Source organism: Bidens hawaiensis, unplaced genomic scaffold, assembly GCF_021521415.1.
Source record: "Bidens hawaiensis isolate Kalapana, Puna unplaced genomic scaffold, B.hawaiensis_p1.1 tig00009970_1, whole genome shotgun sequence".
NCBI lineage: Eukaryota > Viridiplantae > Streptophyta > Magnoliopsida > Asterales > Asteraceae > Bidens > Bidens hawaiensis.
This window is the reverse complement of record NW_027491757.1, coordinates 96,419-108,871: the sequence shown is the minus strand read 5'-3', so window position 1 is coordinate 108,871 and position 12,453 is coordinate 96,419. Positions and strand designations below refer to the sequence as shown.

Sequence of the window (12,453 nt, the reverse complement as noted above, 5' to 3'; positions counted from 1 at the left end):
TTATACTTCACACGTTGATAAAGCGCAAAACTACATTTAGACAAGCAGCAGCAATGTTGTTGCGCTAAGAAGAGTAGAGGCAATCTAACACAACTCTATAGCATAAAGACAAGTTACAGGTAGCACACAGTTTATAAACAAATAATCATGACAACATTATTTCACATCAACTTCAATATGGTATCTAAAAGCATTATCTTGTTATAACCGTAAAATGGTTCGAAGGGTATCACAAAGGTTCTGAATCGTTTGTTGTTCCTGAGTCGCTTGTAGTTCCTGCAATGGCATCTCTTCATAGCACCTGCCACGCCAAATCAAGTTTTATTAATATACATAATTCACCATATATAATTTGTGGTTGCGAATGCTTACATTTTATGATATGATAAAGCCTGCGCAAGATTCATCAACGTCGGACTTGAAGTCAGTCTTTGGTACACACTTGGAGGAAGAGGCAGCTGCAACACATTAATAATAATAATAATAATAAATAAATAAATAAATAAATAAAAGTCAACCCGATACCTCATTTTGTCTTCGGGTCTTTTTAGATTGACCGTCACTAGTGAAAAGCTCTTGCAATGCTTCTACAGCTACATTTCCAACGTTATCCACGTGTTGACTTCCGAGCACGTTTTCAGATAATAATGCAATTGGAGAAATATCAGTTGCCCTTAAAAAAGGAATAGGAACTGTGTTGCCAGCTGCATATATTGACCATAACTACAAAAGCATAACAAACAACAATAAGTGTAACAGAATTTGTTATAACTGATTTAACAGAAAACGGTTTTAAAATTTACCTTGTCTAATGCTTTGCGGTTAACACCTTCATTCTTGGTTGTACCACTAATAGCTTGTGATGTGTGCTCGGTAGTTGGTGAGTCAACCTTACGAAGTGTATCTGCAGATGCGTTGACTTTCCTGGTCAACCTGAGAGAGATAATAACCGATTATATGCAAGATTTTATACAAATTATTATGAAAGATTTATATTACTAGATTCAAAAGAATGTACGGCTGTAAACGAGCCGAACGTTCAGCGAACTGTTCGTGGCCGTCCAACGGGAGGTTCGTTTACGTTTGTTCATTTAATAGACAAATGACCATGAACAGGGGTCATGTTCGTTCAATGGTTTTCGTGAACGTTGGGTAATGTGTTCATTCATTTACTTTCGTTAATGATTGTTCATCTACGTTCGTTTGATTGCATTTTATATTTGTATTAGTTTATTATCACTAGAAACCCAAGTACTTAAATTTATATTTATTTTGAGTGATTATGTCTAATACTTGAGTTTAAGAATGCTTATTTTTATTTGTTAAATTAATATAAGTTGGTTTGTGTTTGTTTGCTCATTACTTCATTTGTGTTCATTTATGAAATAAACAAACAATGCCCTGCTGGCGGTGCACGCATATAATGTATATATGTGTGAACTCTCGGGTGGGCAAAAGTAAAATTGCACTAATTTTGACGTTATTTTACTAATCTCGTGAAAATAACGTTAAAAGTGGGGGAAGGTTAATCAGGCATCATGTGGTGGCGTTGATAGCCGAAAGACAAGGGCACATGCACCAATCAGCCGGTGTCCCGATGATTGAGTGCTATGTGCCTTATGTCCAAGGCTTGATGCAAAACTACTATCGAGCCGGGGGTCTCATCGGAAGCAGCCTCTCTATCCCTATGGGGTAGAGGTAAGGTTGTCTACATCTTACCCTCCTCAGACCCTACCATAGCATTGCTATTGGTGGGATATACTGAGTACGATGATGATGATGATGATATGAAATAAACAAACACAAAATCATTTCCATAATGAATGAACACGAACAAGAAATTCCGTTCGGTTTGTGTTCGTTAACCGTGTGTTTGTCCAATAAATGCTTAACGAACGACCATGAACGATTTCTTGTTCGATTCATTTACAGCCCTAAAAGCATGTTTTTTATTACACTCAAAATGTTTTTCGACTACTAGTCAAGAACTATATTATGAAATAGAACCCTTAAATAAAAAGAAAATGTACCATGGACTAACTGAATCCTCTCCACGGTCAACTGTCGACAAACTTTGACCGTGTGCTGTTGAGGATGAAGCGTCCTTTGTGGTAGCAACCGGTGTTTTAGTAGCGGTCTTATGTATTATGACACTTCCAAAATCGCCTGCTAACAACACTTTCAGATATCACTTTTCTTTAGTGTATACTAAATTATAAAATTTATAAATTTGATACACAATAAAACTATAAATACCTTCTTCAGCCTCTTCCAAATCACCAGCTTTAACTGTACCTCCATTAGGGACCGGAAGAGGTTTCGATGGAACAGTATCACCAAACTCTTCATTCTTTTTTGCTCCAAGTGTCTACGTTATATAATACAAAGTACAAGTGAGACACATACACACATAATAAAAATAAAAATAATAATAATAATAATAATAAAAATAATAATAACATAAATAATAATAATAAATAACTAGCTTTTAAGAGCCTCACGTTGCGGCAGGACCGTTAAACCGAACATAAAATAGACGTAAAGACAAACGTTGAACCATACAAGCACCTTATTTCACAAAAATTAGACCGAAAAGTAAAACATAGAAAAGAATAAATAAGTTGAAATGGTAAATAACGTAAAGCATAGAAAAGAATAACTAAGTTAAAACGGTAAAGAACATTATTCAAGCACCTTCGTCTATTTTCAATGATCGATGAAGGATCAAAGGTGCATATTAACAGTGATCCATGGTTGTAATACATCACATGAATGCGTATGCAGCGTATCAAATAACCTGTTTAAATCGTGGTGCATATTAAATAATCAGATTACATGCATCACATAAGTTCATGTTAAATAATCAGATTAAAATTGATTTAATCATGGCAGATAAAGATGAGACAGTACTTGTACATGATGCACATCAACTTGTACAAATGATGAATAGTATATTTTGTGAGAGGAGTGGATTTTGGTTTTTAATAGTAATAGTAATAGTAATAGTAGTAATAATAATAATAATAATATAGTTGTATTTGCATACCCCGTATCCTGGTATTGTCTCTGAAGGAGCATTTTCTGCTTCAAGTGCCATTGCTGCCCTATTTTGCTTTGCTTTCTCAAGCTTAGGTAACATTGCAGAAGCTCCAATTTTGCATTTTTCTATGAATTTATGCTGTTTCAAGTGAAAAGAAACATAAATACGTAACAGTTATGATTTGGGTTTAAAGAGAACATCGTTACAATAATGTGAAACTTAACTTTACAATACCTTTAGTAGTTCAGCTGCAGTGGGGCGTATACGAGGGTCTTTTGTAAGGCATTTTGCAATGAAATCATGGAACACAAGAGACCTGGATCATGAATTATGTGAGCCAAAAATACAAAGATGAAAATATAATGAAAGATGGAAATAATAATATTCATCAAGACAAACCATTTCTCTTTATCTTCAAGCATTGGTGCTGGTTCAATGGAGATCATAAATAACACCTGTTACAGATATTAAGCATGTCAGTCTTCTGAGACCGAGTCACTTAGCTAAATGTTTTAACTTAAATAAAACACTTACTCTCATTGGATGCACATTTGACCTTGGAGGAAGACCCTGAAAGTAATAATATTACCAGACTTGGAAAAAAACCACTTGCATTGCTTAGAATTTATTATTATTATTATTATTATTATTATTATTATTATTTGTACAATATCAGTGATTATACCTCAGCCATTTCGATTGCAGACACCCCTAGGGCCCACACATCTACCTGCAGACAGAAAGCATATTATGCATAAGTTCATTTCCATGTTGTAGTGCCACGTGTCATGTTAGCCAAAAAAGGTTCATTTTACCTTCCCATCATATCGGCTCTCCTGAATAACCTCTGGAGCCATCCAGTGGGGAGTACCAATAAACTGAAAACGGAATATAACAAAATTAATTACAGAAACATGAACTCAATCAATCGATTGAGATGCAATGGATGAGGTTATGGACTGAAGACAATCATCATTTATGTGCACAATAAATTATGGATCATGATAAATCATCAGAGTGAATAATAATAACTCAAGGATTATACCGTATTACGTTTGGACATCGTTCTTGTCAGTTGTGCAGCAACTCCAAAATCACCTGTTTAGTTGTAAAGAGAATTAACCATGCACTTAATATCAGTATACAGCAAAAAAAAAAAAACTGCAGTTTCAAATGTCGAAATTGTCAAAACAAGACAACAGAGTTCTAGGTCATTTTTTTTTAAATGCAATATTCTAAATGCAACTCACCCAATTTGACTTCTCCTTGTTCAGATAACAAGATATTACCGCCCTTAATATCACGATGCACTTTAAAAATTGAGTGCAAATAGGATAAACCCTGCATCAAATGCAACAGACGATCAAAGGTACGCATTCCAAATTTACAAACCTAATGGCTAGAACTTGTATAACTCTAAATCTAAGTGTACCTTTAATGCTTCTTTACATATATATGCTATTTGATACTCCTCTAAAGGCTCATCAGTAACATTCATCAAATCAGCAACACTTCCTCCACCACAATACTCCATTACAATCTGCCAACATATTGAAATAAATTATAAAATCAATACAATGAACAATCATTGTAAAAAAACACAAGTAAATTTAGGATTTTTATTTCATACCCATAGGTACTCTTCACCCTGGTAGCTTCCAAGATAACGAACTACATTAGGATGACTGCATTGCTGCAACATTTCGATCTCACCACGAATCTCTTCATAACCTTCTTCCTGATATTAACAAAATAGCAAAAGATATTTGAGAAGCTAATTACTGTACTCAAGATGAATAAAATGCAACTACAGCATACTGCATACCCCTTCCGATAATGATATCACTTTGACTGCAACCATTTCTGAAGTCTGTAAATCACGAGCTTTGTAAACTGATCCGTAAGAACCTTTACCTGTCATTTTCATGAGCACGACACTGATTTTCAATAACTGAGGTGTTAGGATCAAATACAAACGGATCTTAACATGACAAGCGTACAATAAGTAGAGTAATTATATTAACCCTAGAGTAGGGGCGTAGGGCACAACATGACACAAAACAACGCCGAGTTAAACAAGTTTGGGTTTGAGCTTAACAGGTTTCGTGTTCTTAAACATGTCGACGCATTTAAAATCACAGTTAAATTCCTGTCTAAATAAACTTTTGGCAGCCTTTGTTTAACTACATATGTGATATTTATCGTGTCTCTAAACATGTCATGTCGTGTAACCTGTTTCTAAACAGTTTCGCGTCAGTGCTTGAAAAAGCTAACACGATTAGTTATCGTTTCGTGTTCAGTCTTACCCAATTGTGTCTGACTTATTTTAAACTAGAGTCATTATTATTACTCCGCCACTGCATTTCATTGTATCATAATAATAATCATAACAATAATAATAATAACTTCACATAAAGTGTAATTGTACCGAGTTCATGCAGCAGTTCATACTTCGTAGACGGGTCTTCCCTCGTAACACTCTCCGCAATCGACCCCGACGACATTTTACTTGTCTGCTGCCTCGAATGCCCCAACTCACCCGACGCAGTCCCGCCCGCCTTCTTCCTCCCAAACCCTTCTCCCACCGCCTGCATACTCGCCACCGCCCGACTCATCGTCCCACCCCCACCACCAGCACCGCCGCTAGTCCGCCGTACAAATGTACCGGAAATTGACTCATCATCGTCATCATGATCTCTATCATCAGATCTAACCACAAACGTACCAAACCCACTTCCATCTTCATCTTCCTCGTCAGATTCATCCATTTGGTACGGCAATTGACCACTCCGGCGGCCGGATTTGACAACCAGCGTGCCGGAGATGCTGTCTCCGTCGTCGTCGGAGTCCACGGCGGCGCCAAAATCCTTTGGCAGACGCTTCAGTAGCGGAGGTAATGAATCATCGTCGTTTGGATCGTCTTCATCGTCGTCATCATCTTTACATAACATTGTGGCGTATATATCTCCGGTATCGGAATCTTTAGGGTTTGTTTGTGGTGGGTTATTGTTATTGTTATTGGTGGTGGTTTGTTGGTCTTTGTCTTCGTCGCTGTGGACTACAAAGGTGGAGTATAAGTCGGGTTTTGTTGGGTTTTTGGCCGGCCGGCGAGTGGCCGGAGAGAAAGCCATGTCTCCGGTGAGTGTGTGTGGATTTAGCTGGCGATGGTCAACTAACTAAACATTATTATTTTTTTTTATAATAGTCCTTCGACTTATATAATTAGTTAATTTGGAGTTTTGGACTATTATTTGTTAATAGATTTAAGTTATCAGGGCTAAAGTTGTAACCGGATTGAGTTAAATGTAGGGCTGGCATAGTGGCATATCATGTAAACCCGTAGACGATAAGATACGAACAAGAAACATGTATACCTGTGTACGACACGAAAACTTATCGTGTACCTGTATCCCAAAAACGAACTTGTTAATACCAAGTATACACGATAAGAGATTACCAAGCAGGGGTTAAAAAGCAGCAAGCCAACAATGATGGGTTTTGAACTACGATGAGGCGGGAGGGAGCACTGGAGAATGGAGATTGGAGGCCGGAGGGAGCAACGGCGGTTGCGGCTGACGGCTGTGAATGTGGCGACACGGTCACGCAAGGAATGCCGGAGTGGGAATGTGACGACTGTGAATGTTTAGACTTTTAGTTATAAAAAATCTAATCAGGTAATTAACAGGTAAACAGATATTTTACTTGTTTAGACACGAAAATTAGAAGGTAGATTCGTGTTTGCCTATTTAGTACACGAAACCTATTAAGGCCTTACCCGATACCTGTTAAAGTCATGTAAGTTCGTGTTGTGTATTCGTGTATCGTGTCTAAGTTGCCAATCCTAGTAAATGATAAAACTTTATTTGTTGCTCATTTAGTTTGAACCGAATTAAAATTCTCAAGTCTAGTTATGTATGTTTGGTTATTGTACGAATCTAGTTCTCTAGTTCTGAATCTACTCACTTAATCATGTATATGTTGGAATGTTTTAAAAAAAAGTTATTGTTTGTTTTATTTTAATAAAATAGTGTTTTAGTTAAGAGACATTTGAGGTTAGAATATAACATGAATTCGGTTCAAAACAAGTATGTCGAGTCACAAGATTTTTCATTAGTTATGAATGAAACATGAGTTCTGTTTCACATGCTCAAGACAATCAAGCCTCCGTAGCATAGTGGTAGTGCGTTCGCTTCGTAAGCGAAAGGTCGCGAGTTCGATCCTCGCCGGGGGCTTACTTTATATTTTTAATGCTGTCATTTTTTTAACAGGATTGATCTGAAGAGTATATTAAAAACCAATGTGCTGCTAATAGTTTTAGCAGCCTTTCGGGTTCTACGATAGCAAGCTTAACCGTGGTTCTAATTTCGGAATGCTCACCTTTCATTTCAATACATTTGTAAGGTTTCGTGGCGCTATATGCAGGTTGAGATTGGGAACTATGATTCAATTTAGGTGCGTGTATAACGTATACCCTGATGTGACCCTGATGTGACCGGTGTATTTGATTATTTCCAAATATACAAAAATTAATTTTCTCACTTCATCCCAATAAATAATTCATGTTCAAACTTCACAAATATTGTATTGACATTTTCATCACATACATGTTTCAGAATACAGCCTTCAAATAATAAAGCATATATTATTGTTTGTATGGTCATGATTTTATGACTTGTAACAAACCATAGGGTTATTTTATTCAAAATTCTAACTGACAACATAATATTCTCATGAACTTTATAAAAAACATACATCAGTACAGTTAGAACACTTTTATTTCAAAATCCTTTTGTATCATCGCGATAACCAACTTAACCGATCTACCGTTGAACAGACGGGGCAGGTATAATGCCCCATCTAGACCTCACTACATCCAAATCTTCATGAAAATGTTTTTCATAATAAACACACATCAGGTCAGTTGACTTCATACCAGCCCGAACTGCCCAAGGGAAGTAATGCGTATAGAACAACGATCTTTGTTTGTCGTTAAACCTCGCGGTTCCTCCTATGACAGACAAGAAGCACATTGGAAGCATCATTTGTTCAAATTCTATGACTTTAAGCGCTGACTCGCCGATCAAGTTTGTTGGAAGGTTAAAAAGGGTGTGCCAGAAATCATGCACTTCGCGTGCACGCATTGCCACGTAAGCAAGTTCTTCCGTTTCCATGAATCTCACGGGTGGTCGGTCGTCTGGTGAGAAGTTTCTTGATCCCATGAACTTTGCATATGCAGCGCCAAATGTGTTTTCTGGTAGGTCCCACGCGTGGCCCACGTTGCTGGAAATGACACGTGGACGGTCCAACAGTATTTCCTGGAATATAGGATGTTATTACTCATAACTCATAAGTGTAAACGAACCAAACATTCAGTGAATAGTTTGAGAACCGTTTGCCGAGAAGTTCGTTTGCGTCTGTTTATTTTATAAATGAACAAACATGAACACAGGTCTCGTTCGTTCATTTATGTTCGTGAACATTCAATTATTTAAATCCGTTTATATTCATTCGTTTATGTTTGTTTAAGTTCATTCAGTTACGTTTGTTAATATATTCATTCAAATTTCTTTTTGCCTGTTACAACTTAGTTTAGTTTAAAAAAGTTTTTAGCCCAATACTTTTAGCTGGTTTTAGCTCAATTATGTTCATTCATCTATGTTCGGTTATGTTCGTGAACCATTCTTTTATACTGTTAATAAACGAACATAAACAAACACAAGCATATCCACTTTCTTAACAAACAAACACGAATAAAATAACCCACATTACTTGAAATGACATGCGTAACGTCCAACAGTATTTCCTAGAATATAAGATGCTATTACTCATGGGTGAGCCTGTAAATGAACCGAACGTTCGAACAACAAATTTTGTTCATTTAGTTAAACGAACGAACATGAACACACGTCTCGTTCGTTCATTCATGTTCGCGAACATTCAATTATTTAAATCCGTTTACATTCGTTCGTTTACTTTCATTTATGTACGTTTGCTTAAGTTCATTCACTTACATTCGTTAATATATTCATTTAAAATTTTTTTGTCCGTTTGGCGGGAACTTCATTTATTTAATAAATGAACAAAATGTTTTGTTTAGTTAGTTAGACGAACGAACATGACCACATGTCTTGTTCGTTCATTCATGTTTGTGAACAATTACATTCGTTAATATATTCATTTAATTTTATTTACTTTTTGCCCATTCATCTATGTTCGGTTACGTTTGTTCGTTTGCACCGTTAACAAACGAACACAAACAAACACGCGCATATTCACTTTCTTAATGAACAATCATTTGTTCGGTTAAAGTTAAATGAATCATACTCTGCCTTCGGGATTCCTTTTCATTCTATCAAGCACTCTTTCAAAAGCCGGTTTCCCGGTTGTTTCACCCAAAGCGGCTATCAAATCGGCTCGCCTCGGGTCCACTAGCGCCCCAACCGCAGACCCGAGAGCCACTGCCGCTTGCTGCCAACCCCTCAGTCGGACCCGGGCACCTACCACCATGCTGATGAATCTGAAAATATAAAATCTAGGGTTTTAAATTTTAATCTAAACTATTTAGACAATTAGTGACATAATAATAACAATAATAATAATAATGCATTTGATTGAGTTAGGGTTTAAGCTCAAAGGCATCTAGAAATGAACATCATATAATTAATTATGAATATGCAAAACTCAAATTGTTACCTTTAGAGTTTGAGAGAATTTGGGCTCCGATTTGGGATCCGTTTGGTGTTAAAGGAAGAGGAAAGTGCGGTTCTTCTTTTATTTACTTTTAAACAATGTGGGTATTATTATCAGTATCAGTAATCGGTTAGTAATGGTAATAATTTATTATTATTTAATTTTGGAGGGTATTATTGTCTCATTTTGGCCAGACTATATTGTCTTAACCAGACACTCGTACGCTTTGGAGTTTGGTTTGGACGTTTCCCCGGAAAACCATACAGCTGTCAGTCTGCCACTTAACAATCGTTGTGCTGCCACAGGAGCAGAACTCTCTGGCGTAACACACGGTGGGACGTAAACCCGGGAGGGCTCGGGGTTCGAACTAACAACCTTGCACATGGCATAGCTCAAATCCTATATTGTCATAATTCATCAAAAGTGTCATAAGTGAGGATCGAATTTGGGTTAACTGGATAACTCAAGTCTTCTACCACTAGACCACAAATAGTGGATTTGGTAATAATTTATTTAAGGATCAAAATTATTTATTATTTATTAGATACTTAATTTATATATTTGTTTTTGAAGAATTTAACCAAATTGTTATGTTAAACTTAGGGGAATAAACTTGCCAAATAGGCAAAGTTTTATGTTTTATGTTTCTAAAGGACCAAAATTATAAACGAAAAAAATGTTCATGGTTCATTCATATTTTTTTAAGAAAAACTAGAAGCGAACAAAAAACCAGTTGTCTGTAAACACCAACTGAGACTGTTTTGGACCTCAAACCAAACCGTATAGTTTTGGGGTAAATGGGTTTTAACCCGAATAGACCGTCTACCCCTAAAAACCAATTTCAAATCATATTGATTTAAGCCGAAACTAGTGTTGATCAGTTTCGACAAAACTCAAAAATAGATTGAGCCCAAAAGCCAAATTGCGCACCTCACAATCCTATCAACGTTATATATTTTGGTATTTATAGATTAATTACATTTTTCATCAAACGGTCAAATCAAATGGTCACATAACCATTGTAAACATCATTGGCAAACGTATCCTCATTCACGATTTTTTTTCATTGTTAGCGATTGGGACTAGCAAGCGACTAGACAAGAAAACGTACACATGATTACAAAGGACTAAGTACATTAAAGTTATGCCCTATCTAAACGAGACAAGTATCGCCCTATTTTTTTTAATCCAAACTTATATCTCCTATATAATTCTTAACCAGTTCACCTCCTTTCTGTTGAGAACTTTAGAGCGTTATATACACCACACTATGGTTAAGAACACCGTTTGTAAAACAACCTATCGAGACTTCCTTGGAAAAGAATTGAGAGGATGCGCCAAACCTCTGAAATAGTTGAAACTATGACTATGGGATTTTACACCAAAACCCGATTTGCCTCCATATATATCGAGAAACCTCACAAGTAATCAATAGATGGTCGCTATTTTTTTTCTCAACACCACAAAATGAACATAAAGTGCTTGTATTCGGACGACTACCCTCGAAAGTGCACTTAGAGTCGGTCTTTTTTGTTGAATTGTCTTTCAACCGAAAAAGTTTACTTTTATCCGGACAATTTATTGCATGCAAAGTACAAGTTATAATTGGGAAACAAGCTGTTCTCGATCAATACTGAAGAAACACTAACCGGACCCCGGGCAGATTACGGGTAACCTGGGGGTTAGATAGATGTTTCCCACGAGGGGTTAGACCCTTGGAAGATGGTTCTTCTGATAACCTGCAAAACAGACACCGTGAGCTCGTCACTGAGAAGGGGGGGTTCCTCCTTGTGACCACCCTCCGGCGTGAGAATCAGACTAGATTGCTCTTTAAATATAAAAGTATATTAAGAGGTTGCTAGAGCAGATATCAGGTATATTATGATGATAATGTAATAAGATATGATAAGATGAGATGATCATACCATTTGTGGTATTTATAGCCGAAGGTAGGTTTCCAAGGGGTTTAGCCGGCCCAACACGCTACCAACTGTAACCTATGCACGTGCCCTGCCTGTGAGTGGTGGATAGGTAGCGGCTGACACAGAGCAGGCGTGTCGTGCACTCTTCCTCTTCTGCCAACTACAGGCTAGGCACGTGGTATGGCAGGAGTTGGTGGGTAGGCGGCGGCTATTGGTCACAGTGCTGTGGCGTGCTGTCTGCCATGCTGCTGTCAGTGAGCTGTCGCATCTCTGATCAGATCTTTTGCCCATACCTCGTCAGGTACAGTAAAAGATCCTTCAGTATACGGACTGGCTTATTTGGGCGGGAGTATTCCCCCTCCCGCCTCTGTGCGGGATTGCTCCCGGCTTGGCTCATTCCTTCAGGTGACACTGAACGATTGAGAGCTAAGTGCCTTGTGCGTGTAGCCATGCTGCGCGGGTGGCCTTCCCTCATGGCTTGTATCCGAGGCTGCGGGAACAGGCGGAGTCCTTCACCATGGGAGGCATTTCCTGCGGGACCAGCTTGCATACTGCGCGTAAGGACGTCACTTCTCTGAGCATGGTTGGTCCTGCGGATCCAGTTGGTCTCTGCGCAGACGTCCCTGTTTAAGGTGAGTCTTGCGGGTCCAACTGGGCTCTGCTGGGACCTACCTCTTCAAGTCCCCCCAGTCCAATGTTCTTCTCATGAGTGTTTAATGAAGTGAGGTGAACTTTTGGACTTGAGCAAAGGGTTTTGAAAAGGGTTTTGTAAGGTTTTCCATGGGGATTCTTTCCGCGGAA

At 37.7% G+C, this 12,453-nt stretch overlaps 2 protein-coding genes and 1 non-coding gene across 4 annotated transcripts in view; 1 reads left to right on the top strand and 2 right to left on the bottom strand.

Annotated features, from left to right (window-relative positions):
• Positions 1–6: 6 nt before the first annotated feature.
• LOC143534012 (serine/threonine-protein kinase 1-like) lies at positions 7–6,177 on the bottom strand. The gene is made up of 18 exons (XM_077028622.1): positions 5,469–6,177; positions 4,866–4,954; positions 4,671–4,778; positions 4,473–4,580; positions 4,291–4,381; positions 4,086–4,138; positions 3,856–3,918; positions 3,726–3,770; positions 3,575–3,610; positions 3,440–3,495; positions 3,275–3,356; positions 3,047–3,178; positions 2,257–2,368; positions 2,031–2,166; positions 804–933; positions 526–723; positions 373–458; positions 7–301 (listed from the first exon to the last, which is right to left on the bottom strand). The coding sequence occupies exons 1-18, from the start codon at positions 6,169–6,171 to the stop codon at positions 202–204; spliced, it is 2,328 nt and encodes a 775-aa protein (XP_076884737.1). The 5' UTR covers positions 6,172–6,177; the 3' UTR covers positions 7–201.
• Positions 6,178–7,200: 1,023 nt separating this feature from the next.
• Positions 7,201–7,272, top strand: TRNAT-CGU (transfer RNA threonine (anticodon CGU)). Its single transcript has one exon. It is a non-coding gene; the product is annotated as a tRNA-Thr (tRNA).
• A 553-nt stretch (positions 7,273–7,825) lies between these two features.
• The window catches only part of LOC143533982 (ubiquinone biosynthesis protein COQ4 homolog, mitochondrial-like), a 28,403-nt gene continuing 23,775 nt past the window's right edge, over positions 7,826–12,453 (bottom strand). The window contains exons 2-3 of one of the 2 annotated variants that reach the window (XM_077028598.1): positions 9,365–9,557; positions 7,826–8,355 (exon numbers count right to left, since the gene is read on the bottom strand). In XM_077028598.1, coding sequence (XP_076884713.1) covers positions 7,861–8,355; positions 9,365–9,547 — 678 coding nt within the window. In that variant the 5' untranslated portion in view covers positions 9,548–9,557 and the 3' untranslated portion in view covers positions 7,826–7,860. Of the gene's footprint in view, positions 8,356–9,364; positions 9,659–12,453 lie in introns of those variants that run through there. The other variant, XM_077028599.1, reaches the window with a different exon arrangement.